General features: G+C 53.2%; 1 protein-coding gene across 3 annotated transcripts; it reads right to left on the reverse strand.

Moving 5' to 3' along the window:
* Positions 1-225: 225 nt before the first annotated feature.
* Positions 226-9,443, reverse strand: XIRP1 (xin actin binding repeat containing 1). 3 transcript variants are annotated; one of them, XM_081160224.1, is made up of 3 exons: positions 9,297-9,443; positions 3,053-6,392; positions 226-2,628 (listed from the first exon to the last, which is right to left on the reverse strand). In XM_081160224.1, exons 2-3 carry the CDS (start codon positions 6,386-6,388, stop codon positions 2,620-2,622), a joined length of 3,345 nt encoding a protein of 1,114 aa, XP_081016350.1. In that variant the 5' UTR covers positions 6,389-6,392; positions 9,297-9,443; the 3' UTR covers positions 226-2,619. The 3 variants fall into 3 exon arrangements, with proteins under 3 accessions (XP_081016350.1, XP_081016348.1, XP_081016349.1); XM_081160222.1 differs by having other exon boundaries at positions 232-6,392; XM_081160223.1 differs by having other exon boundaries at positions 232-6,389; positions 9,297-9,435.
* Positions 9,444-27,404: the final 17,961 nt, after the last annotated feature.

Below are 27,404 nucleotides of genomic sequence, written 5' to 3' on the forward strand. Positions count from 1 at the left end.
CCCAAGAACCACCAGGAGGAGAGGCCAGAGGCAGAGGGTCAGCAGTGTATGTGTGTGGGGGCAAGAGGAGCAAGGAGAACAGGGGTATGGGTCCCAGCCCAGATGGTAGGAGAAGGGGTCACTTTGCCCAGCCTTCCAGCACCTCTGTTGTCAGGAAAATGGGGCACCTGAAGGTCACAGGTGTTTCCCCCACAGTGGGGACTCAGATGCACAAACAGACACATAGAGGAGAGAATAAAACTTGGGTTTATTCAGACTGTTTCCTTCCCATTTGGGTGCAGAGTGAGGGGCAGTGGGGGCAGGGAGGCAGTACATTTGGCTTCTAGGGACATTGCTGATTGCCCTCTTTGTCTGTGTGAACTTTGGGTTGCCAGGATGACCCTCTGATCCATGGAGATGGTGACGAAGGGGCTGCTGCAGGGCCCTTCCGGAGCCCTCAGCCAGATCCCAAACAGAGGCCAATCCAGCGTCTAGTTGTCCCTGTCCTCTACAGGGGTTAAGAAGCAGATGGCTGAGGACATTGCCACTCATGATAGAAGTAAAGGCTGAGGGTGGCAGGTCACTCAGGGGCTCAGACTCAAGGAATGGTGTAGAGACTCATGGATGTCAGTGTGCGGGCCAGTCCTGCATGCGGAGCACATGCGTCTGCACACGTTACACCTTCCACAAACAGCTGCGAGCCCCCACTCTGCTCCTGTGCTCGGCCACTTGTGGGCCTTTCCCGACCTTTCCTTCTCCCTTTGCAAGAACCAGGCCTAGTGCTAGAGCTGACGACAGATGCCCTTTCTTCTTGGTCCTGGCCTCATGTGTGCAGGAGGTAGGCACCCACCTCAGTTCCCTGGAAGGAGGCGCCCCAGGGACAGGTGGAAAGTGGAGGGGCTCACTGGGCGGCAGGCTGCGAGTGGCCACAGGGCACCGGCTCCCTCCCAGCTTCCACCAGGCCTCCACTGAGCCCGGTGGGGCTGCACAGGAACTGCTTTAACAAGGGGGAGGCTTGGAGCTCCAGATGGGGCCCTGGGCCCCTGGGGGGCCCTGCCTGCTCCATGACCGTGGTGCAGGATGCGAGGATTGAGTTCCCGTACTGGTCCACCTCCTCATACTGCTCAGTCAATGTTCTCGTGGCTGCACAGTGCTGCGAGCCACCAGGCCCAGTCTGGAGCTCCAGAACACTCTTCTGCCGCCCGCTGGGCAGGGAGCTGGCTGGGGCTGGGGCAGGGGCAGGGGCAGGGGTGAGCTCGGGCTGTCCAGAGCATTGGGTGACTTCTTTTTTCCTGGCCTCATCTCCAACACCTTTCCGTTGGAGCAGGGCCTGGCTCACATCCTGGGCCAGGTGTACACTTTTCACTGAGGTGTCTGGGCTGCCTCTGGGGCTGGGAGCCTCTGGAAGCTTCCTTGTGGCTGACTTAATGGAGATGAAGGTTGGGGAGGAGGGTGCATCTCTGCTAGAAGGCAAGACCGGAGAGAGGCCCGAATCGTCTCTCAATGTCTCCAACCTCCTGGTGGAAGGGGAGCCTGAGACTACGGGACCTCTGGCCTCTGTGTGATTTCTGACCTTGGCTTGACTCTGGACCTCAGTATGGCATGTCACCTCAGTTTGGCTCTTGACTGCAGTTTGACCCCTGACCTCCTGGCCTGAGCAGTTGGACCTGGCTCTACTGCTGTCTATGACACTGACCTTGTAGGCACTGTGGTCCTTTGGGGGTCCTTGGGAATGGCCCCTGGTGTTAGCCTCAGGCTGGAGGCTAGACATGGAGCTGAGGGCCTTGTGCACAGCTTCCTCAATGTCCAGCAGCCTGGCCAGGGTCTGTTCCTTCAACCGGGCCACCTCTGCGCTGACCCTCGTCAGCTCCCCAAAGGCCTGCTCCATTGAGGCCTCAGGCTTATGAGGGGCAGCAGGAGCCTCAAGGGCCCCTCCTATCTGGGGCACAGCTTCAAAGATTTTCCTCAGCGACTGCACATCTACGCTGCCTGCGGCCTCTTTCTCCAGGGCTTGCACCTGGCTTAGGAGGTCCTGGAGCTCTTGCTGGCTTCCCTGCTGAGTCTCAGGGCTCTCGGGGGCCCCCTGCTGGGAACTTTCCACCGGCTTCTCTCCTGGGGTGCTGGCATCCTGCTGCGGTGAGGTGGGGTCACTGCAGAGAGCTGAGAGCTTGCGGGGCTCAGGGCTCTGGGCGTTGCTGCCCACAGCCTGACTCTTGGTTGGCCTAGGGGCCATAGTGCTGAGGCCATGCTGGGAGCCCGGCTGGCTCTGACCACTGGAACATCCAGCCAGAGATATGCCGCCCTGGCCTGTAGTGACGGGGACCGTGGCCGGCCGAGGCATGGCTGCATCTGTCTCGCCTTGTTTGGATTCTCCTTGGGAGGAGCTGGGAGACAGAGCTGACTTGGGCAGCCTCCGAGGAGGGGGGATCAGGCTTAGGTGTGCAGGTTTGGGGGGCAGCTGGGGCTTCTTCCTGGGGGTCAAGGTGGGCTCCAGTTTCAGGGTCTTTGTCTGTGACTCCCCAGGGCTTCTTTGGCTGGCAGGGCTGCTGTGGGAGTAGAGAAGGGGGTCTCGCAGGGGCTCGGAAGCCTGCCGGGTGGAGTCCTCATCATGGTGGGCTTGGGCTGGGAAGTCAGGTCCCGTCACAGCAGCTGGGAGAGGAGGGGGAGGAACAGAGGCATTATGGGAGTGCAGGCTGGCACCTGCAGCCTGAGGCCCAGAGGCCAGAGTGTGGTGGGCTAAAGAGGCAGCTTTCAGGGTGGTCTCTGCAGCGTGGAGGCCTCCTGGGCCGACTCCCTCCGTGGCTTTCTCTGGAGGCCCCCTGGCCCTCTGTGTGCAGCCCCCAGGCTCTTCCCGCCCTGGCCCAAGACTCAGACCTGGGCATTCTTGGGGTGGGCTGGAAGTCTGGGCCGAGAGGGCAGTCTCCCTGCCCCTTGGCGGGTGCTCCCTCTCAGAGGGCTGAGCACCCCCAGGTAAGTCACAGGTCCTCACAGGGTGAGCAGTGTAGATGCCGTCATGAATAGTTACCCGCCCCCCAGGCAGCCCTCTAGGCAGTCCTTTCTGTTCCCCACTGACCTTTCTGGGGGCTGCTGTGTTCCTGGGGTCACCTCCAGCCATAGGCCTGGCATAGCTTTGAGCAGTCCCAGTGGCCGAGGCCGGGGTTTGCAGAAGATGGTCCTGGGAGGGTATGGAGATAGCTCCAGGGGTGAGGCCCTGCATGTGCTTGCTCAGAACTTGCTGGTGCAGGCTTTGGGCCTCGGCGGTTGCCATCCTCAGACTCTGCATGGCTGCCTGGAAGTCTGCCACTCCGGGCCCTGGGGGTGTAGTCGTGGGTCCTTCTGACTTTCCCAGAGCTTCTATCCCTTCCTGCCCAGTACAACTGTTGTCTTGCTTTTCTTTGTCAGCCAGGGGGACTGCCTTTCCAATGGTCCATGGAGGACAGGGGGTGGCCCCTGGGCCTCTCAGATGCCCCATCCCCATGCTGGGGTCCAGTGGGGGAACATGAATGATGCTCTCAGTCAGAGGCAGCCTCTGGACCTCCTCACTGGCTGGCACTGGACTTGGGTCAGCCGGTGGCTCCCACCGCAGGCTGTGCAGGCCACTCAGGTCTCCTTTGTCTATGCAGCTGGCCAGCAGCTGCACACTGCTCCTCTCGGGGGCCCTGCTGGTGAGCCAGGGCTGCAGGGAGTAGGCGGTCAGTGAGACCAGGCCCTGCTCTGTTTCCTGCATCACCAGCCCAGCCCTCGCTACTGAGGTGCCCAAGCCACAAGCTAGCAGCTGCTGGAACTCTAGGTCCAGATCTTCCACATTCCTGCTGCTGCCTGGAACTGGAAGCCTCATGGGCTTGAGCCGGAGCTGGCCTGCTGGGTCCTCCTGAACCAGCAACCCCTGCTGGTCGATGTCCGGCCGCTGCAGCACTTGGCGGACAATCCTGGGAAGCTCGCCAGACACCAGCTCCTCCTTCCGTATGTGAGGGGCCCCCTGCCCTGGGCCTGGGAGCGCATACTTGGCAAGGCAGAGCTCCCCTGGCCCTCGGACCTCCATAAGGATGCCTCCATGGTGCAGGATGCCGGGTGTGGCATACAGAGTCCGCAGGGTCCCCTCGGCTGCTGTCTCCTGCCTCTCCAGCACTCCGCCTGACAGGCCCACTGGCTGCTCTTCCTGGAGGTCGCCCCCTCGGATGCTCTCAGCTGCCAGGGAGCCCATGGGGCAATTTTCAAAGAGCCAGGTGAACTTGTGCACAGAGCCCGCTGGGATGGGCTCAGGGATCGCCCTTGACCCCTGGTCTTCCCTCTTGCCTGCCTCCAGGGCCTGGAAAACCTCCTTCTGACGAGATACCTGCCCTGAAGGAATCTCCACTCGGCTGCAGTACCTCACAGGCCCTCTTCCACAGGGACGGCCTGATGCCCGCAGAGGCTCAGTCTCGAAGACGTGTCTGTCTGTCTGTCTGTCTCCAGCCTGGACCTGGCTAACCTGCAAGTGTTGCTCCCTGGAGCCTTCTGGCCTGTCCAGGGGTTGGGGCACGAACATCCAGGTGCAGGACTGTGCCTCGGCCTTAGCTGTGGGATCTGTGACCTCTGACCCCTGCTTCTCTGCCAACTCACTCATTGGGCATGTCTCAAACAGCCACCGGATGGTCTGCACGTCACCTTTGGGGGGTGCCTCAGGCTGGGAATCTTCCTGACTCTTTCCTTCTTCTGCCTGTCGTTCCTGCCGCTCCCGCTGGTGGATTACTTCCAGGGGCTGGGTCTCAAAGAGCCACCGGGTAGTGCTCACGTCTCCAGCCACCACTTCCTGCCGGGTGATGCCCCGCACCACGTCGACGGTACTGGGGTTTCGGCCCAGCTGGTCTAGGGGCTGTGTCTCAAACATCCACCTATAGCCCTGCACATCACCTCCGACTACTTGCTCTCTGCTGACAGAGGTCAGGGCATGGAGATGGCCTTTGCCATCCTGCATGGCATACACTGGGGACCCTGTGTCCTGGGACTGCCCAGCAGAATCAGCTGCTTCTACTGTGCTCACACTCCTGGGGGTAGAAGGCTCACCCTGCCCTATGCTGTCCAGGGGAAGGGTCTCAAAAAGGTTCTTGAAAGTCTTCACATCCCCCTTCATCCCATCCTTCTGGGGGGCACTTGGAGAGAGGGACAGTGCTGAGGAGCTATACGTGAGCCCCTCACCCTCCTGGGGACCCACCCGCTGCAGGAGACCCACTTGGACCTTGTCTCTGGGAGTGTCCAGGGGCTTCATCTCAAATAGCCACAGGGTGGAGCGGACATCACCAGGGACCACTTCCTCTCTGGGTGGGGCCTCTGCCTCAGCACCCTCTTCCCCCTTTAGAGTGTCTAGCGCTCGGGTCTCAAACAGATGCCGCTGCTGCTGAACATCTGGACCAGGAGGGAGAAGGTCTGGGGATGGCTGGAAGTCCTTCTCGTCCACCAGGATTTCCCGGATGGCATCCAGGGGCTGCGTCTCAAAGATCCAGCGAGTTGCGCTGACATCAGGCTGGGCCCCCTCTTCTAGGGAGATCCCCCGGATCACCCGCACCTGGCTGGGGTCCCGGTTGATGGCATCTAGAGGTTGGGTCTCGAAGAGCCAACGAGCTGACCTCACCGCGTTGCTTTGGATCTCCTCCCTGCAAACAGCCTTGACCTCGTGGATGGTGCCTTCTGCGTCCTGGATGGCGCACAGTGGCTCCGTTTGGAACAGCTTCACTGTCTTCTTTACGTCGCCCTTCAGCTCCTGAATCTCAGAGCGCAGCTCCAAGGGACTCTGCTCCTGGAGGGAGGGGCGGGAGCCCAGGCGGTCCAGCGGCCGAGTCTCAAAGAGCATCCTGGTGCCCTGGACATCTCCACTGGCCGCAGGCTCCCTCACAGTTGCCTCTGGTGCCTTGTCAGCCTGACCGGTCAGCTTATCCAGTGGCTTTGTCTCAAACAGCTGGCGGGCTGCCCGAACGTCCCCTCCGGATGGCCGAGGTCCGGCTGGCTCCTGGTCTATGCTGTTGGCAAAGGAGCCTTCCTCAAACTTGCGGGAGGTGGCCTGGACGTCACCGCTGGGCACGGGCTCTTTGGCAACGGGCTTCTCATGGTCCCCAATGGCATCCAGCCGCCAGTTCTCGAAGATCCAGCGCATGCACTGGACGTCGCCTTCGGTGGGCTCCTCAGAACCCAGGACCTCAGCCAGGTCTTCAGCCACAGCCTCAGCCAGGTTCTTGCGGAGCTCAGGGTGGATGTGCCTGTAGAGGCGGCGGAGCTCGCTGGCTTGCCGCTGCTGGTGGAACTTGGAGAAGGACTCCTTGGGTGGTGGCAGCGGCAGGTCCTCCAGGGCTGGCGGTGGGGGGAGGGGCAGGTCCTCTGCAGTGGCCATCGGCATGGGCGGTGTGGGGGCCGCCTGCATCTGGGCACTGGACATCCTTCTGAAGAGAAGGGTAGAGATGAGGGTGGTCTGGGGGCCTTGGGTGGGAGGGGGCTTGTTGCTGCGAGAAATAGGACAGAGCAGGGCACAGGGGCTGCAGTGACACGCCCTCTCCAGACTTCACTTGGGTCTCACTCTGCCACCTGCGTGCTTGGTGTATGACAAATCTTAAACTTAGGGCATGTGGAGCCATCCACCAAGGTGGGTCTGGGCTTCCCCAAGCAGGACACTGCTGGCCATGAAGCTCTGTCCTTCAGCCCAAGGGATGCTCAAACCTCCAGCAGGCGACTGGACGTGCCCCATCCTCACCTTCCTTTACCAAAATCAGTTTTCCCTGGTGGAGTCCCAGGTGAGTGGCCAGAGGGAATCCTGACATGGGCCCCAGCCAGAGAGAGGCGGGTCCCTAAACTGGTGACTGTTTCCCATGGAGAAGAAATTCTCTTCCGTAACACCAGAGGGCGCGCTTGCCGCTCTCATTGGGCGTCTTGTCCTAGGCTCTGGGCTCACTCCCCAACCTTGCCCAGGCCCAGGGAGGCAGAGCAGGGGCGCACAGCCCACGCTATGGCGGAAGCAGTAGAGGCTCACCGGGTGCCTCGCGTTTAGGCAGAGCCAGGTCCTGAATCCCAGGTAGGGGTTTCTGTGCTATACCCAAGACTCAGAGATCTGAGCTAGGGGGTTCCCAAGGGTCTTCTAACCCAACCACTCATAATTAAAGATGAGGAAACAGGCCCAGAAGGGTCAGATCTTGGTGACTGAGTAGTAGGCAGTGCTGATCTGGGGTCCCTAGACCCTATTTGGGGCTGGCTCCCAAGAAATAAAAGGGTAAGGGGTGTGAAGCTTTCTTATCGACTGTGGTGCCCCTCCGTTCCCCAGCAGGCACCCCTAGAAGAGTGGAGGGTGACGTCTACTGGGGTGGGGTGGGCATGGGACCCTCCCCAGAGACAGCCCTGCCCCTTGCTCGCGAAGACCCGGTCCCAGCTGTGTGCAATGAGCCTGAATCTGGCTCCATGGTCCTCTCCTTTCTCCACCTTCACGTCAATCAGTTTCTACCAAGGTGTTCCCCCCGCACCCCTGCTCCTGCTCACCCCTGCCCCTCTCCATGGCCTCCCACCCCTCGAGCCCTTCTCTGGTCTCTGTCCTCTGTGTCTTATCTGTCTTGTGACAGGTGTACTAACAGTCCCCAGAGGCCAGTAGGAAAAGAATGCGAAGCACGTGCCCCCTCCGGTGCCCCTGACCCACTGCTCTGCTCCACACTTGATGCTAAATATAGCTGAGGTCCGGCCTCAGCAGGGCAGCCCTGGGCTCCAGACGGAGGTTCAGGCTCAGCCCGTGGGACCCTGGGGGCCCTGGCCCATCACATCTCCTCCTCGCTGGGATCCCTGATCCTGCCCCTGCCGCTGGGCTGCAGGATGACTGGTGCTGGGACCTGGAACCTTTCGTGATCAAAGGGCTGTGGGGCTGAGGGGAGGTGCAGGGACAGTGGCAGCAATGGGGACAGGGCTTCCTCCTCATCTTTATCTCAGAAGGGGGAACTGAGGCCTGCCTTCCCCACCCCCACCCATCTTGTCCAGCAAAGCCATCAGAACCCCGAGAAATTCGAACTCTGAGACCTGCTGCCTGAGTCACCACACACTCTGGGGGTGGGGGTGGGGGTGGAGGTGGGGGTGGAGGTGTCCTTTAGTCTCTGAATTCTGATGGGGACCCCGTGCCAAAGGCAAACCATGCCTGTCCCCACCTCCTCCCCATCCTGTCACCACCAGTGTGGCCTGAGCAGATGGCATGTGCAAGGCCACTGGTTCCACCCTCCGCCACCCCCAGGAATCTCCAGAATCCCTGCTATGGTCCCTCACTGTTAGAATCATGGAGTCCGGCTATGTTGGACCTGAGGACCCTCAGAGGTCACTGAACCTGAGGACAAGCCCCGTGCTCAGCTGTTGTGGGTTCAGATGGGGAAACTGAGGGCCAAAGAGGGGAAAGGTGCTGTCCCAGGAGGCTCTGCAAAGCAGTAGTGAGGCCTGAAGCAGGTTTCCCAACTCCTAGCTTTCCCATGCCTGCCCCTGCCTGGCCTGACCCCTAGAGCTTAAGTTTCTAGAAGGGAGGGACGGGGGTTGTGGGGAGGGCAGAATTCAGAACTGGGACCAGACTTTGGGTGGGGGCCTGAGCCCCAAGCAGCTTCCCAGAGCTTGGCCTCCCCTCCGGGTGACCCCACCTCTGTTCCCAGTGATCCCTCCTTGGCTTAGCCCCTCCACATCTCCACATCTGGCTGACTCAGATCTTATCTCCCCACCTTGTGCCCCTCCCCAGGTCTGCCCCTAGTACCTTCCCATGAGTCAGGATGATGGCCTGGGGCAGAGTCCTAGGTCTGGATGTGTGCGGAGCTGGGCTCAGGCCAGCCCTGGGGCCTATGTGTTGGGACTTTCACCCACATCTGGGCATGAGGCTTGTCCCAGCAATGAGGGGTTGGACCTGCTTCCCATCCTCCACCCGAATGTCCTCCTACCTCTCCTCTCTGCCGCTTTCCTCCAGACACTGGGCCTTCCTGGGAGGAAGCCCGAAGCCCAGGGACTTCCATATTTGTATTTTAAATATTGAAACTCCAGGCCACCTCCTCCTGAATGCCTTCCTGGATTTTTTTTCAGACTGGCAAGAACTTATCCCTTATTGGCCTCAGGCCTGTGGCCACCACTCTGAGAGCTCCCATGGTGCTCACACTAAATCTCCCTTAACTTCCTTGTGGAATCTTTACATCAGAGACCCCTCCACTCACCTACATCCAGATGCATGGCCCCTCAACCTCTCTCTGCCACCCTAATACATGCTCTCCTGAGAGCCATCCAGAGCGTCCACAGGGGACCCCCACTGGCTACCAACCCCGCCACAGAAAGACAAAGGGCAGGCTGCTCACCTGACAGTCCCACTTGGCTGCTGGGGCGCTTGGGGTCTATGGCAGGTGCGGCCTAAGGGTCTGTCGTTCCTCTCAAGCTTCTGGCTTGGGGTTGGTTCTACTCTGCTGGATCCCTGAGATGACTTCTCGCTGCCCTGGCTCCAGGTCTCTGTCCCCTGCCAGCCCCAGCAGCTGCCTTTATCTTGCTGGCTAGGGGGTGGGCCAGGGTGGGGGCGGGAGGCAGAGGCTAAGTTCAGAGTATGAAGTGGTTCGGTTATTTTTAGGGCTTGTGGAAGTCACTCTTCCATCCTGGGGGAATCGGTTACATGTCCTTTGTGCGGGGGAGGGGAGGAGAAGTGAGGGAAGAGCTTCATTCATCCCTCTGATCCAGGACAGCCCGTGACTCAGCCTCGGTGTGGGATGCCGGTGTCCCAGACTATTTTCAGGGAATGAATGAGGGGCATCTGACACCTGAGGGCCCTGCCCCCTACCCCTGTGAGCCCCCACCTCCCTCTGGACCGGCCTCTGACTATCCCTGATGGGTGTGCGTCCACTGTGCTGGAGCCTGGAGGCCCTCGGACTCTGTTCCAGGCTGGAAACCTCTGAGATGAGGCCCAGCTTTCCTCTCCATCCGCTCTGCCCCTCCATCCATTCCTCCCCATGCCCCACAGCTCAGGTCTGCACAGCTCTGAGTGCCGCTGGATTTGGGAAGAGACATCTGGATTTCCAGGCCTCAGCTCTTTGCTAGGCCCCTGATTTATCACCGAGTTCCACAGACTGGTTCTGTGGCTTTCACAGCAGGTTATCTGGGCCCTTGTTTACTTTTGGGCTCTTCCCTCTGTCTGACTCAGGGCCCAGGTTTTCTGGGAATGGAGGGGAGGGGAGGGATGGCAGGCAGGGAGCTGACTGTGGGGTTATTTTTGATCCTGGAGTCAACAGCTTCCAGCCACAGAAGGGGGGGGGGGTCACAGTTGCCCCTCCTTTGCTGCCCAGAGCCTAGGGACTTAGCAGATTTCCTGGCATTTAGGCCAGGAAGGTGGTGAGGGGCGTCAGGGACCATCCAGAGCACATGGAGGTGGCATTTCTCCCGGGCTGCATGTCTGAGGCTGCACAGGTGCATCCTGTTACCTGGCAGCACAGGGCCTTCCTTCTGACATCCCAGTGCCCTCTGGTGCCTGGAAGTGATACCAGGCACTGCTCACTTTTTCCATTGAGTCAACTTTGGTCATGTAGCGTTGGCCTGTGGGTGGAGAGAGGGACAGCCGGGAAACCCTCTCCCTCATCTCCCACCCCGTCCTGTTTCCCTGCCTTTTCTCCCTGCTCCCTAGGTTCCTGGCTGTCCCCAGGAAGGTCAGGAAAATGTAATTGCCTCTCAGGCCAGGGGAAGGGGAGCCTAGGTGTCTCTGCCCTGGGGATGCCCAGAGTGCCGACCTGCTCTGGTGGTTTTGAGAATGGAATGAATTAAGACATGAAAAGGTTTTATGAGGGCGCTTAGCACGCATGCTGTAGAAGTGCCTGCTGTTGTTACATATGTAAGGAAAGAAAGTGGGTACTGGAAAAATTGGGGACCACTCTGTAAGTACACAATTGTCTAACCACTATGCTGTACGTCTGAAACTAAAACAGAATAATATGGAATGTAAACTGTAATTGAAAACTAATTTTTTAAAAAAGATAAACACCCAGGTAGAACCCACGTTTGTGTTCACAAGTGTGATAACTCCTGGTGGAAATTTCTCAGGCCTCAATATTAAGAAAGAGGCTTTTCCGGACCCCCAGGTTCGTTTTTACCTAGTACAACAGTGCTGCCTAATACAGTCCCCACTAACCACAATGACTATTTAAATAGATTAAAATGAAATAAAATTGAGAGTCCAGTTCCCTCATCACACTAGGCACATTTTAAGTGCTCCATAGAGATGTGTACCTAGTAACTATCACATCGGACAGTGCAAAACATTTCCATCTTTCTGGAAAGTTCCATTTCATAGCACTATTATAAACACTACAATCTCATAACAGATGATATTTCCCTCTTTGCCTTGGCTGTTAGGAAGCTCCAGCTAAATTTTTAGTCTTCTACAAGTAGATTTTGTAGCCTGTATCCTGTGTAATGAGGGTTACCTGTGTAATGAGGAGTGATTAAGAGCCAACTACCTGAGCCTGACTCTTAACCTGTGAGACCTGCTGGCTGTGTGAGCTTGGCTAGTTACTTACCCTCTCTGTGTCTCAGCTTCCTCCTCTATAACATGGGGATAATAATTATGCATCTTTCAAAGGGTTGCTGTGAGGAATATCCATTTATTACACACACACACACACACACACACACACACCCCATTTAGAATAGTGTCTGGCACACTAAATGAGCAAGCTCAGTAAGTTTTCCCTAGATCCTGGCCACCCCCAGCTTCTCCAGGTCCCAGATCCCAGCTTGTCCTCTGGGTTGGAAGACAAGTGCCCTTCAAGGCACAGGCTGGCAGTCCTGGCTTCTCTTCAGCCAGGAAGCAGGGACAGCTCTGGGCACTCCAGGCTGGGTCTGTTCCAGGCCTGCAGGAGACCCGCCTGCTCAGCCTCTGGATAAAATCATCTGAACCCAGAGAAGGGATTTTCTGCTCTGGGTCAGCTCACGAGGCAGACAGATGTGTGGGGAGAGCTCCACCCTCCTGCCATGGGAGTGTGGTGACTGGCGCATGCTTGAGAGAGTGGGATCTGGTGTCAGACTGCCAGCCAGGGATCAAATTGCCAGCCTGTCTTCCTATCTATATGACCTCTGAGAGTCCTTCAGCTCTCTGCACCCTAGTGCCTCAGTTTGGGATCTTCCAGCACATGATTTAACTGGGAGGGGAGGAAAGTGGTGAGGGAGTGAAGAAATGAGTTGGGGAGGCAGAAGAAGTAGATCACTTCTGTGGGCAACTGGGGCTCCATCGCACAGGGGACCCTCTGTGACATGAAGTGTGACTTGAGTGCTGGTTGGATGGGCAGAAGGTGGGGAGTCATCTGGAGCAGCGGGCGGGGAGTGAATGCCTGCGAGGAGTTTGGGCCCCATCCTGGGTGTAATCAGGGGCAATTTGGGTCGCAGGAGGCAGGCGATGTGACTGCAGCACAGGTTCTGAATGATGAGGATCTCAGTGGTGGCGGAGAGGAGGGGAGGGGCCGAGTCCGAGGGATGCTCAGGCAGAGCACAGACAAAGCCTAGAAGAGCCACCGGATGCCTGCGCGCCTGGGGCACTGAGGCCGCTCCCAGAGCTGCGGAGAGGCCTGGGAGGTGAGGACGGGGCAGTCGGGGAACCCCAGCTGTCCAGCGTGGGGACATGGCTGGGTGGTGCTGCTGAGGGAAAGGGCAGGGGGCTGGTGCAGGGCCGAGAAGACAGGTTGCCTTCGGACAGGACGAGGGTGAGGCGCCAGGGGCTCCCAGGTAGAGCTGGTCTTCGGGATGATCGGATCCAGAGCCAGGAGAGGACACTGGGCTGGTGACAGAGAGCTGGGGGCCTGTTTGTGTGCAGCTGGGAGCGAGGCCTGGAGGGGAGGCGATCTCCCAGAGGACGGCGCAGCAGGCCCAGGGACAGACCTGGGAGGAGGTGTGCTGTAGAGACGATGCAGAAGAAATGTCGCAGCGGGGAGGCAGGAGAAAAGCCAGGACAGGTGTTGGTCATGGAAGATGCTGGGGAAGGGCATACCGTGAGGAAGGCTGAAAGCCAGTGTCCAGTGCTCCACAGCGGGAGGTAAGGGGTGGGAGGGGGACTTTGGCCAAAGCAGCCACAGTGAGGGGGAGGGAGCAAAAGCAGCCGGCAGAGGGCTCCCGAAGGCTTGGGTGAGCCTGGGAGACACCGGGGAGAAATGCTGCTGCTAAAGAACTCCTCTGGTCCTCACAGATCTCACGGTCAAATGGGAATCAATACAGGAGTCAGGGTTGTTGTTAAAAACCATCCATCAGGAAAGCGCCCAGAGGCGTCAGGCAAGAGCCGGGTGCATAGTTCCCGAGGCAGGCAGGACGCGGTGCTGGAAACGGCCGGCAATGTCCCCAGTGCCCAGACGGTGGCAGTACCTCCTCAAGTGACACTTCATCTCGCTGGATCAAGCACATTTCATCATGTTAAGTATTAAACTAGAAGAATTCTTTGCGCAGCTTCTATGGCTGGGCTCTGGGCTAAACACTAAAGATAGATATTCTCATGGAGCCTACATTTTGGTTAAAGAAGCAGATAACAGAAATAACTGAATCATCTCTATAACTGTCAATAAACCCTGTAAACTCCAAAGCTTTATATCCTCTGAGTCGCAGGGGAAACTTTCTAGAACGTGTGACATGTGTCCCTTCTTCCTTGAACAAAGGTACTGAACAGAACTTGGGTCCCAATACTGGGCCCACCACTAAGTGCTGTATCTCCTTTTTCGTGGAACAGGTTGGAAGGATTTTCCAAAGATGACCATCCCCTATACACTCCTTATACTGTGACTGTGACATTCCTCCGAATGAGAGAAAGGAGTCCGTGTGCCATCCCCTTGAACCCAGGCAGGCTAAACCGTGACTATAATAAAGGACTCTTTATGACGTCTGAGGCTGGGTCATAAAAGGCAATACGGCTTCCCCCTGACTCTTTCGGGGACGCTGGAACCCAGTGGCCGTGCTGTGAGGAAGCCCAAGCAGCCCGTGGAGATGCACCAGGCCCCCGGGCCCCCGGCGCTGGCTAAGCTCTCAGCCAGCGGCCAGCACCAACTCCCAAGCCATGAGAGCAAGCCGCCCTGGAGGCAGGATTCCAGTCCCCGCTGCCGCCTCGCAGAGCAGATGAGCTGATCCTGATTGCAGGACTGTGAGCCAAACAAGCGATTGCTATTGTTTCAAGCCACTTAAGTTTTGAGGTGGCTTGTCATGCAGTAACAGAGATAATACCTACGAGGGCCTGCTCTCTTCTGGGCTCTTTGCTAGGAGCTGGGGATGTAGGGTAAACAGGACAGATTCCATCTGTGCTACCAAGGACTTTACTGTCCATCTGGAAAACAGACTGTGATCAAAGCACAGAAACTTCACTGGCTAATCTAAATCTGAAGCTGTGACGAGGTTCCTCGGCTCCAGGTGCCTCACCTTTTACTTTATCTCCAGGTATATTCTGTTTACCATTAGCCTCAGCTCCTCAAGTCACTGTGAATCTCCATGGAAGATGGGTGTTAAGGGCACACAGGAGGCTGGGAGAGGTCCCGGGTGCTGGGCCTGTGGGCAACCCCATGCCTGCCATCTCCACAGCTCTGCCCTTGCCCAGGCCACCACTTCTCATCTCTCACTATCACATCAGCACCCCAGCTCTCCCTGGAGTGTCTGCTCTTGATGCCTCACCCCCTAGTCTCCGAGCAGCAAGAGGGGTCTCTCTAAATGCCAGTCTGTTCATGCTGCCCCTGGGCTTAACCCACCACGAAGCTGCCATGCTCCTGGGGTAGGACCCAAGTCTTTGGCTCACAAAGCTCTGAGCGATGTGATCCCACCTGTGTCCCAGTGCTCTCGCCTTCCCTCCCTTTTCTGTCCCCAGAATGCACATAGCTCTCTCCCATTTCAGGGTCTTAGTACTTGCTGTCCTCTCTGATGAGCTGCTGGGGTCATTTCAGCCCCCTCCCCTCCCCCCTCTCCCCTGACACTGCAGACAGAGACAGGAGCACAAGTGGACCCCTCTTCTCTTCCTGTCCCTGTTCTGTCCTGCACCGTAAGGGCACTGCGTCTACGTGAGGACACCCCAGACTGCAGGCCCACACTGCATCTGTGGTGGGCAGTTAGACATGAGCAGAGCAAGGACAATGGGCCAGGTACAGAAGGTCACCAGGGTGGAAAGCCCCAGGTGCCTAGCAAAGGACAATTGTAGGGTGAGACCACCCCCAGGGTGAACTTTCCTCCCCAGCATATGGCTGGTCAAGTGGTTTGAACCCCCTGACCTTTCCTCCCTGGAGCCCTCAGTTGTATTTCAGCTCCAGGCCCAGAAAAGCAACAAAACCAGCCACAGCTGACCTCAGGACCAGCTGCATTGGATAGTGACCCTGCCCTGGCTCCAGCCAATCAATCAGTGGAGGCCACAACCCTGAAAGGACACGCCTGGGAAGCTGCTGAGTATTATGAGATCTTCCCCTGGGACAGCCCCTAAAACTTCCACCATTAAAACCCTTAGGACAGAGGACCCAGCACTCTCCCTTCCAGGAGCACACTGAAGCCTTTCCCTCCTCCCTCCTTGCCCCCCCAGGAGTGTTACCATTAGCTCCCACACTCCCAAGCTCCATGGGCCCTTCCTTTACCTCTATAACTTGTTCCCTAAGCCCATTTTCCTAAGCCCATTTCTTTTATGAATTACTTCTACCTCTGTGATTTTATAAATAAATGTTCTCTTATAGTTGGAGTCTTGGCTCTGAATTCTTTCCTGGCCAGAACTCAAGTATAGAGGTTGCCTAACCCAGGTGCGGTCTCACCCCATGGGTCTAACACCCAGTGCCATTCCCACCGCCTATAACAACACATCCATAAACTCCCGTCTCCTTCCACCCCCCAGGCCTAGAGGTGTGTGTCCTGGCAGAGTAGTCTGCCCTCACATGGATAGACCTAGAAGGGAGACCCACACAGGCCCTGGAAGTGAGCTGGGATGTTTGAATAGAGAATACTGGGGTCCTAGGAGCCTTGAGATGGAGAGACACATCTTCAAAGGACTCGCCCAAGGGGACTGCCTGGAGAGGCATTGGGAGCCCCAAAGAGAGGGTTTTCCTGGAAGTGAAATAGGTCCAGTTGCTGAATGGAAATGGTCAGGAGCAAGCTGGGAAGTGTATCACCCATGCCAGTAACCGCAGGGGGTGTGGTGCTGGGAGGGTCCCCAAGAACCTTCAAAACACCCAAGATAGGAAGAGCCAGCCCTGAACATCTGCCCAGCTCAGGAAGCAAAGCTCTCCGAAGTACCAAATGTGAGAGCTCCCCTGCCCTTTTCCTTTCTTTTGCCCCACCCTGACCTTGGATTCTGGAGAGGTCAGAATATTTGAAGGGCAAGCTGGGCAGGCAGGGGAGGGAGAGCAGGTGAAGTCAGGGCGGGTGCCTTGGCTGGGCTTAGAAACAGTGGGGGAGGGAGGCGGAGCTGGCTTCCTCACCGTTCTCCATCCCTCCTCTCAATTCTCTCCCCTTCCCCACTCATTACATCCCTCTGGACTTCCGTAGAGTGGGATGGGGACAGGCAGGAGTGATCAAGGGGCAGAGAGTGTTGGTGGTGACCTCTGGGGAGGTCAGATGCCCCAGTGCGGGCTCTTTCTCCTGTGGGCTGTTCTGCAAGTGTATTAGACACATCGCCCACGGGTGTGTCACCCCTCACCAGGATGACATAACCTCAAGCCAGCTGCTGAGGATGGCTCTCTGCATTTGCTCTCGGCCTGCAGGCATTCTCTTCAGCGGGCTCACTGGAGACCTCAGCAGCCCTGTCTGCTCTTGCACCCCAGCCAGCTCCAGGGCACTAGGGCCAAGCTCTGGGTGGCTCTCTTGAAGGCCCCCTCCCCCATCAGACCTGAGGAGGGAGGAGGAACTCTCTACTTCAGGAAACCCTCTTCCCAGAATCGGTTTGAGTCGCAGGCTTCTGCCAGCTGGCAGGCGATGGGCTCAAGGTCAAGGACCAACCTGATTGCTCTTCACTCCAGATTGTGGTACATTTTTCTCACCTCTGGAGCTTTGAACAAAATCTCTGAGCTAGGACACACCCTTAGGAAAATCCTGCTACTTGAATGGTTTGGCACCTGTAGGCATTTGGAATGCGCCTCAACAGCATAAAGATTATTTTGAGCTAAAAATATCTGAGCAAGCAGCAGCTGCAGAAACAAAAACCACCTTATCTAAACTTTAAATAGGATCTCCTGAAAAATACGTAGGCTATAAATCCCCCCTGGGAGGCTTACAGCCAGAAGGGAGGCTGGTCATTAGAAATTGCTTAAACAAACCTCACCTGACACTGTCCTCCCTTTCATTTGCTCTTCCATAGAAGCCCCTGCCCCCTCTCTCCGTAGGAAGTAGGTTTATAAACGTGTTTCTTTGGAGCCAATTCATCTGAAGGCTGCCTGGAAATAAACTTTGTCTTCTCTCCCCTTAATCTGTTTTTTGTTAGTTAATTCACAGGCCCCCAAGCCCTGAACCTGAATCAGTAGAGAAATTTTTTTTCTCCCAACACATTTTCCTCTGGATAACAAAAGTATGAATGGACATCTCGGATTTTCTGATCGGTGCTGGACTGTAGCTTCCTGCTCTTCTGGTGTTACTGCCGAGCGAAGAGCTCACTCATTCCCTCCCTCTCTCCTCCACGCGTGTTAATTGGGTTACAGGAAATGGGAAGAGAGAACATATAAGAGATTATACTGCTAAATTTATTACTTATTTATACAAATCATTCTACCTCTGTGGTGGGCAGTTAGACATGAGCAGAGCGAGGACAGTGGGCCAGGTACAGAAGGTCACCAGGGTAGAAAGCCCTGAGTGCCTAGCAAAGGACAATTGTAGGATGGGACCTCGCCCCCAGGGTGGACTTTCCTCTCCTAGCATATTTCTGGCCATGAGCCTTGGACCCCCTGACCTTTCCTCCCTGGAGAGAACATCTAGGCCTCAGTTGTGTTTCAGCTCCAGACCCAGAAAAGCAACAAAACCAGCCACAGCTGACCTCAGGACCAGCTGCCTTGGATACTGACCCTGCCCTGGCGCCGACCAATCAATCAGTGGAGACCCGGACCCTGAAAGGACACACGTGGAAAGCTGATGAATATTCTATTGAGATCTCCCCCTGGGTCCGCCCCTAAAATCCCCATCCTTAAAAACCTGCTCTTCCTTCCGGAGCAGGCCCTTTCCTTCCCCCAAGCTTGTTACCATTACCTTCCTCACGCCCAAGATCCAAGGGCCCTTCCTCTGCCTCTAATAACTTGTTTCCTAAGCTCATTTCTTCTACAAATTACCTTTTCTACCTCTGTGATTTTACAAGTAAATGTTCTCTTATAGTCCGGGTCTTGGCTCTGAATTCTTTCCTGGCCAGAGCCCGAGTACGGAGGTTACTGAACCCGGTTGGGTCTGACCCCACAGGTCTAACCCCTGACGGGTCGCTGCCCACGCCACCTCCAGTGTAGCCACAGACAGCCAGACAGCACAAAGGGGATGTTTTCTTGGTTCCGAAGTGACAATGGCCGGGAGAGGGGATGAATTACATTTGTTTTCATTCAGTCTGGCCTAATTGCACTTCAGTGGAATGTGAAAATGTAAAATGTCACCAGGTGGCTTATTACATAGTGACTGGACCAAAAAAAAAAAATCACAATAGCTTCTGTATTAGTCAGCTTTGGGCTGTCATAACAAAATACCGTGGATTGGGTGGCCGGTGGCTTCACCCCAGGAATTATGTCTCAGTCTGGAAGTCCAAACTCGGGTATCTGCGGATGCTGTTCTTCATTGAGGCCCACTTCCCAGCCTGCGGACGTCGGCCTTCTCTCTGTCCTTACAGGGCTGGGGAAGAAGGAGCTCTGGTGGCTCTTCCTCTTCTTATAGGGACACTAATCCTACTAAGGGGGACCCCTCCCTCTTGACCTGATTCAAACCTAGTCATTTCCCAAATACCGCCACATTGGGGGTTAGGGCTTCAGTACATAAATTTGGGGTGGGAGCAGGCGGGGGCGGGGGGGGGCACGGACAGACACAGTCCGTAACAGCTTCTATATTAACAATAACCAGTTAAAAAGTATTATAATGAATCCCACACAAAATGCTTGTGTTAAAACATGTCATTTTTGTTTTCTTTCTGCCTGTTCTCAGTTGGATCTGGACAGCAGCCCTCACACCCACCTCTGCACTCACCTCCTGCCAGAAACTCAACATGCCCTTGCTGGGACTTACGTGATGAATCACGTGGCAAAAAGCATTCTGTGTTTCAATAGGAAACTCTGCACCATCTGTCACACACCTTTGTGGGTCTTTGGATTCTAGCCCTGTGTGTTGCCTTTGAGCTACTTTGCAATTCTTTATAGGTTGTAACTAACTGAAATATAAATGTTGTCCTATCTAATGATTCTGACTTCCTCCCCACTGTGGAAAAATCACTCCTATCCCAACTTGCAGTTCATCCCAACATTCCTTTACTTTGTATAAATTTGTGCTGTTTGGGGTTTTCCTTTGAATTGGTTGCAATACCTGCCTGGTTTTCTTGGATCATATGAGTAAAATAAATTCCTCAACATGCGTTCATTTTCACCTCTGTATGAGTCATACCTTTTCGTGAAAATTGTCTTTTAACACAAGGGAACATTTGGGAGGAAGCCGCAGGACTCAGCTTCCAAAGAGGAAATGGCTGAACCTCTGAACCCCGTGTCTTCTCCGTGGGTCATGGACACCCTTCCTTCTGTTGTAGGCAGATATGGCACAATAGGTGTTAGACCCATGGGGTCAGACCGGACCTGGGTTCAGCAACCTCACTACTTGGGTTCTGGCCAGGAAAGAATCCAGAGCCAAGGCCTAAACTATAAGAGAACATTTATTTGGTAAATCACAGAAAAAGTAATTCGTAGAAGAAATGGGCTTAGGAAACAAGTTATAGAGGCAAAGGAAGGGCCTTGGAGCATGGGAGTGAGGAAACTGATGCTAATGTTCCTGGGGGGGCAGGAGGGTGAGGCTCGGGTGTGTTCCCGGGAGCTGTTGCGCTGGGTCCTCTGTCCTAATGGTTTTAAGGGTGGAGATTTTAGGAGAGGTCCCAGGGGAAGATCTTAATAGGATATTCAGCAGCTTTCCAGGTGTGTCTTTTTAGGGTCTAGGTCTCCACTGATTGAATGGCCCGTGCCAGGGCAGGGGGCCATTATCCAATGCAGCTGGTCCTGAGGTCAGCAGTGGGGTTGCTGGTCTGGTTTTGTTGCTCTTCTGGGCCTGGAGCTGAAATACAACTGAGGCCTAGATGTTATCTCCAGGATGGAAAGGTCAGGGGTCCAAAACATATGACCAGTGATATGCTAGGGGAGGAAAGGTTACCCTTGGGGTGAGGTCCCACCCAACAATTGTCCTTTGCTAGGCACCTGGGGCTTTCTACCTTGGTGACCTTCTGTACCTGGCCCATCGTCCTTGCTCTGCTAACTGCCTACCACACTTCCAGTTGCCTGGGCCCCAAAACATGGGGCCATTCTTAACTCTTCCCTTTCTTTCCCCCACAGCCACCTCTAGGGTGGGCTGAATAATGGCCCTGCAGAGATGTCCGCATCCAAATCCTTGGAACCTGTGAATATGTGGCCTTGTGTGGCAAAAGGGATTTGTGAGAAAATGAAGGATTCTGAGATGGAGATTATCCTGGATTATTCAAGTGGGCCAATGTAATCACGAGAAAGGCAGGAGGGTGAAAGTCAGAAAAAGGAGATTTGAGGATGCAAGCACAAGTTGGAGCCATGTGCTTTGAAGACGGGGGAAGGGGCCATGAGCCCAGGAATCCAGGTGGCCGCTGGAAGCAGGAAAAGGCAGGGGAACAAGAATTCTGGAAGGAGTGCAGGGCCAGGTCTGGGTGCTTTCTATCACAGCGGCCTTTTATAAAAGCTATATTGGGTTTTATCACTATTCTGAGTATTTCCCTCCAGTGACTTAAAATAAAATCCATGTGCAATAGGCCTTCCATTCACTCACCACTGATCCCCTCCAACCCTGCTACCCTGGCTCACCATGTTTAGCCACACTAGCCTCCCTTCTGTTCACTCACTCAACAAATACTTACTGACTATTTACTATGGAGTAAACAATGTTCTAGATCAGGGTTCACAAACTGTGGGCCATAGGCAAAATTGTGTGGCTGCTTGTTTTTGTAAGTTGCGTTTAATTAGGGCACAGCCCCACCTTTTTAAGTATTGCCTGTAGCTGCTTTCGTGCTAAAATGGCCCAGTTGAACAGAGGCCATATATATGGTCCAGAAAGTCTCAAATATTTCCTATTGGATCCTTTACAGAAAAGGTTTGCTGATATTTTTTTCTATCAGTGCTGTCTAATATATATATGTAAAATAAGCCTCAAATTTGAGCCATATATATATAATTTTAAATTTTCTAGTAGACACCTTAAATAAGTTAAAAAAGAAGCAGGTGCACCCAGCCGGTGTGGCTCAGTGGTTGAGCATGACCCTATGATCCAGGAAATCGAGCTTCAATTCCTGGTCAAGGCACACGCCTGGGTTGTGGGCTCGATCCCCAGCATGGGGCGTGCAGGAGGCAGCGGATCAATGACTCATCAATGATGTTTTTCTCTCCCTCTCCTTTCCTCTCTCTGAAATCAATAAAGGCATATTAAAAAATAACTTAAAAAAACAGGTGAGATAAATTTTAATAATTTATTTTTATAACCCAATATGTCCCAAATACCACACATTTTTATGTAGAAAGCCTTTAAAATTCAGCATGCATTTTACACCTACTCCGTACCTCAGTTTGGGCGGCCCCTCCCAGGTGCCCACCAGCCCTAAGGGACCAGTGGCTCCCCCGTTGGATAGTGCGGTTCTAGACGCAGGGGACACAGCGTGGAAAGCAGGCACGTTTCCCCGCCACGAAGCTTACATTCCTGGTGAGAAGGGAGACAGTGAGCAAACAGGTGAGACGGATGTCACGCCTGATGGCGAGACGTGGTGATGTGGTGGCGGCAGAGCTGTTTTTAAACTGGGGAGGGGCCGCTGAGAAGCATTAACCTCACGGAAGAGAAGCCTGGGCTGTGCCCTCAGCCCGGGCTCCTGGCACGTCCTGCCCGTGGCAGTGAGCGTCTTTGCTTGCCCGGGGCTTTGGCCACTGGACACCTGACCGGGGTTTAGGAGGGGCTGTGAGTCCTGCCGGCCACCTCTGGCCTCCGGGGGAACTGGACCCTAAGGTATTGGTGGCTTCTGGGGGGGCCGGGGACAGAGGTCAGCTACACAGGCGATATGTGATTAGAACCCAGTACATTCTCCAGACACAAGCCGTGGGTGGCCTTCCCTGATGGGCAATGCTCTGTGCATATTGTCATATTTGGTGGCTGGGTCCTGGGCTCAATTCCCGGTCAAGGGCCTGTACCTCGGTTGCAGGTTCCCCATCCTGGGTCGGGGTGCGTGTGGGAGGCAATCAATAGATCCGTCTCTCTCATGTCCATGTTTCTCTTCCCACCCACCCCCTTACCCTCCCTTCCACTCTCTAGAAATCAATGGAAAAATTATCCTCAGGTGATGATTAAAAAAAAAAAAATTGCAACATCAGGATTAAGGCTTAGGTTAGGATTGTGTTTAGGGTAAGGGGTTGGGGATCAGGGTGAGTTTTAGTGTTTTGTTTAGGATTAGAGTTGGTGTGACTAGGGTTTTGGCTTCAGTGTTTAGCATCTGGTGTTGGACATGCTGGTTATGCTAAGATCAGGGCTCAGGTTGACTGTGTAGCCCATGGAATTCAATATTGGGAGTCCGTTTAGCTGGTGTGCACATTTGTATGAATTCTACTAAACAGCCAGACACACGCCCTCTTTCAACTTAATAACGGAGGCAATCAAGCGTTGTTTTGGAGATCAGAGGGAGAAAACGTGTAACCTTAGCAATTATAGCACGTAATTATCAACAAATTGTGCAAATCACAGAAAGACATCTACAGACACACAGGGACTGAAAATTACACCCCCCTGAACTCTTTCTAAAAGATAAATGAGAATGAAGAGCACTTTTGTGATAAGGAGGCATTTTATGTAGGGAGCAGTGATGAGCAATGAACCCAGTTATAAATCGTTAGATCTAAACACTCTTGGTAACACCAACAAGGATACAGTTTGGTGTGAAAAGTTAATAAGGAATTAAGCACATCATTTTCCAACACGGCAAGCCATGGGCAAGAGAAAGGGGAGAAGTTAGTGTCCAAAAGTGTCCCACTGATCTGAGAGGTAAGCAGTTGTTTAAACAAAAAGGGTTGTATACAAGCAGCAACCGATGAATGTGTGACTAGGTGGAGCAACACATCGACGTTCTCTCTCACCCTGCCTCTCTCTCTAAAACAAATTAAAAATAAAAGTGGCTGTAAAAGTGATAAATGCGCAAGGTAAAGACATTCAAACCTTAGGAAAGTGTGCGATTAAGAGTAATTAAACTCTACCCGTTGGTTTCCCTTCATTGCTCCCCTCAGATGGATTTACTTTTTTTTGCCCCTTTCTTCCTTCAGCTTTTCCCTTATTTTTTAATTTTTAAAATTTATTTTTTTTAAAAATATCTTTATTGATTTCAGAGAGAGGAAGGGAGAGGGAGAGAGAGAGAAACATCAGTGATGAGTCATTGATCAGCCGCCTCCTGCACGCCCCCTGCTGGGGATCAAGCCCGCAACCCGGGCATGTGACCAGGAATCGAACTGCGATCGCCTGGATCCTAGGTCGACGCTCAACCTCCGAGCCACACCCAGCAGGGCTTTTCCCTTATTTTGATGGACTACATCTTACGTATTATAAAAAGTATGTTTATTCCACCCTCACGTTGCATTGGTCTAGATTTCTATATCTGTGAAGGTCTGATTGTTGTCTTCTAACCCCAGGGCTGCTGGTGACATTCTTTCCTTTGCAAGTGACAACTTGGCTGCTGTTACCATTTATTCTTCTCATACCAGCACCTTTGAAGATTGCCTCTCCATTCCTGGTTCTGAAACTAGACCATGAAGCGTCTCGTTGTGGGTGTTTTTCCATTTAGTCTGCTCAGCACTTGGGGGGTCTTTTCCACCTGAAGACTGTGTCTTCCGTCACCGACATGCATTCACCCAACCCTTCATCGCAAACATGGGTGGTCAACCACTAACCACTAGACATATGTGCAAAAATCAACAACAAAATTGAGAAGGACCAAGATGAACAAATAGAGGAAAACAGATATAATTCAGGGAACCGAAAGTTTCAAAGTGCTGACTGGTCTCTCTCCAAGTCCACGACAGCGGAAACCTCAAATGGCCCAAAGTGCTGCTCAGTAATCATCTTTCTTTTCCCTATTCCACGCACTCCCTTCCTTCCCTAGACAACGATTTTATGTCTTTACCTCTCTCTCAGGAATTCCAATCTGGCCTCCCCCATCCTCACCCTCGGCAGATTGCCTTGATTTCCCTGAGAATTAGAACAGTCAGAAGAGAATTCTCAGGAGCTCCCACCACGTGGTCAACCCAACGCGCTGGTCCACTCCCATGTGCTCTACCTTCCTCCCTATTACTACCGAGGACTTGTCTCCACTCTTGGCTGAGCCCAGCTCCTTCCCTTGTGCTCTGGATGTTATCCCCTCTCTTCTCCTTAAGGACACAGCTTCAGCGCTCTCACTTTCTCCAGTGCCCAAGTTTTGAAAGGGATACTCTGCTTGTCTCAGTCCAGACTATACGTCGGTTCATCTTGAGTCTGGGATCTACCTCTCGCCCAATCACCTTTGGTCAGGGCAGGGAGCCAAGTTACAATAGTTCACAGGGAGGGCCTCACAGGGCTGGAGATGAGATAAAGCAGCTTCCCCAAGAAGAGAAAGTCCTAATGAGGACTCAACACATTGGGTACCTTCTATAGTCATACATTAGGTTGTCAGGGGCAGTTTTTATCAGTTTATTCATTTTAAGAAGTGAGAACATTTGGTAAAGGCTCGGTGAATCTAAACATGAAGGATCAGTTCGGTTCATGGACCATTATTGGGAAACACTGATCTAAGGCCAGCACTCCAGTTTCTCAGATGAGTAAACTGAGGCCCAGAGAGGACAAGAGACTTGTCCTCATTTACATGGTTGAGTTGGGACTAGAACCAGGCTGGCACTCCGGTGGAGGCCTAGGATGCACAATTTCAGGAGGGCCTCACTCTGAGTCATGCAAATGCCCCAGGCACCTCCCTTGTCTCCCTCTAAGCCCAGCCTAGATGAGAACGCTGGGGTCCCACCCACCAGGAGGGACAGGTCATGTCCGGCTTGGAGGGTTTGGGTGAGGGGGACGTATGGCGAGTTTTCCTGTAATGCTGCCTTCAGGGAGAAATACGTTCCTGAGGAAGGCTGGCTAAGCTAGTTTCCCCAAGGTGAAGGATCAGGCACCTTGGAGTCACTGTTCACTGGAGAAGCCGGAATTACCTTGTGTACCCAGAGCACTGAGGGCCCCCCAAGACCAGGCACAGGGCTCCTTGCCTGGGTTATGTTTAGCTGGCTGCTGAGGCTTGCAGCATTTCTGAGACCTGGGGACAGATGCTTCTCTTTTCCCCTCATAAAAATAAGCCTTCAGCCTGACCAGTCTTACAGGATCTGTTCCTGCAGAAATGAGACACGTACGGTCTGGGTTGCTCCAGTCTCCTGTCTGGTGTCTGCTTCCTGCCTGCAGAACTGCTCACTGAGACTTTTACCACAGGAGGATTTTCAGAAAGTTAGTACTGGCTTTGTTGTTGGCTGAGGCAAAACAAAACAAAAAATACAAAAAAAACAAAACAAAAAACCCCCAGCAAGATGGTCCATAAGACAAAAAAGAAATAAAGGAGAAACAAAAGAGAAACACCTGGAACCACTCTGTGGCCTGCCTTCTGCCATCACCTGGTCTAAGGCACAATCTTCTCTCACCTGGACTCTTGCTCCACTCTCACCCTGATTTAGTGTATTCTCAACAAGGCAGCCGGAGGGATTTGTGAAAACATTAAAAAAAAAGTGCAATAAAAGGCATTCAGATTGGAAAGGAGAAAGTAAAACTATTTCTATTTGTGGATGACATGTTCTTGTGTCTAGAAAATCCTGAGAAATCTAAAAACGATTACAACTAATGAATGAGTTCACCAAGGTTATAGAATATGAGAGAAATATATGAAAATCATTTGCGTTTCTATATACTTGTAATGGACAATACAAAACTGAAATTAAGAACAATTTCATTTAGAAGACCACCAACCAAAATAAAACACCTGGGAAGAAACTTAACAAAGGAAGTGCAAAATTTACGTACTGAAAACTACAAAGCATAGTTGAAAGAAATGAAAGATCTACACAAATGGAAAAACATCCATGTTCATAGTTCAGAAGACTGAATATTGTTATGATAGCAATACTCCCCAAATTGCTCTGTAGATTTCATGTAGTCCCTATCAGAGTCCCAACTGGCTTTTTTTAAAAAATAGGAATTGACATGCTGATCCTAAAATTCATATGGAAACTCGAGGAATCCGCAATAGCCAAAACAATCCTGAAAAAGAAGAGAAAGTTGGAGAACTCACCCTTTTTAATTTCAAAACTTACTACAAAGACATGATAATCAGACAATGTGGTGCTGGCATCAGGAAGCCAACATGACATGCTGATCAATGGAATGGAACTGAGATTCAGAAATAAGTCCATATATCGGGGGTTAGTTGATTTTTGACAAGGATGCCAAGACCATTCAATGGGGAAAGGACAATCTTTTCAACAAATGGTGTTGAGACAACTGGGGAGCCACATGCCAAAGAATGAAGCGGGAGTCCTACTTTACACCATGTACAAAAATTAAAAATGGATCAAAGACCTAAATGTAAAAGCCAAAACTATAAACTGTTAAAAGAAAACATAGGTATAAATCTAACCCTGGCAGTGGATTCTTTGCTATGACACCAAAACCATATGCAACAGAAGAAAAAGAGACACTGAACATCATCGAAATTAAAAACTTCTGTGTTTCAAAGGATATTATCAAAGTGAAGACAGTCCACAGAGTGGAAGAAAATATTTGCAAATCTAGGATATATAAAGAATGTCTGTAACTCAGTAATAAAAGGACAAATAACCTAATTTAAAAAATAGGTGAAGGATTTGAATAGATATTTCTCCCAAGAAGGTAAACAAATCGCCACCAAGGACATGAAAAAATGCTCCACATCATCAGTCATCAGGGAAATGCAAATCGAAACCACAGTGCAGAAGCACTTCACACCCGCTGTGATGACTAGAATATAAAAGTAAGGTGGTAAGTGTTACCAAGAATGTGAAGAAAGAACCTCACATATTGCTGGTGGGAGAGTAAAATGGTGCAGCCACTTTGGAAACAGTCTGGAGGCTTCATAAGAAGTTAAACTTATAGTTACCCTTGGACCCAGCAATTCTACTTCTAGGTATTACCCAGGAGAAATGAAAACAAATGTCCAAAGAAAAAATTGTATACAGATGTTTATAGCAGTATTATTCATAACA

Source organism: Miniopterus schreibersii, assembly GCF_964146895.1.
Source record: "Miniopterus schreibersii genome assembly, chromosome: 15".
Classification (NCBI taxonomy): Eukaryota; Metazoa; Chordata; class Mammalia; order Chiroptera; family Miniopteridae; genus Miniopterus; species Miniopterus schreibersii.

What these genes read in the sequence shown, in the direction of transcription:
- XIRP1 (XM_081160222.1), bottom strand. Translation starts at nt 6,388, where the DNA reads ATGTCCAGTGCCCAGATGCAGGCGGCCCCCACACCGCCCATGCCGATG.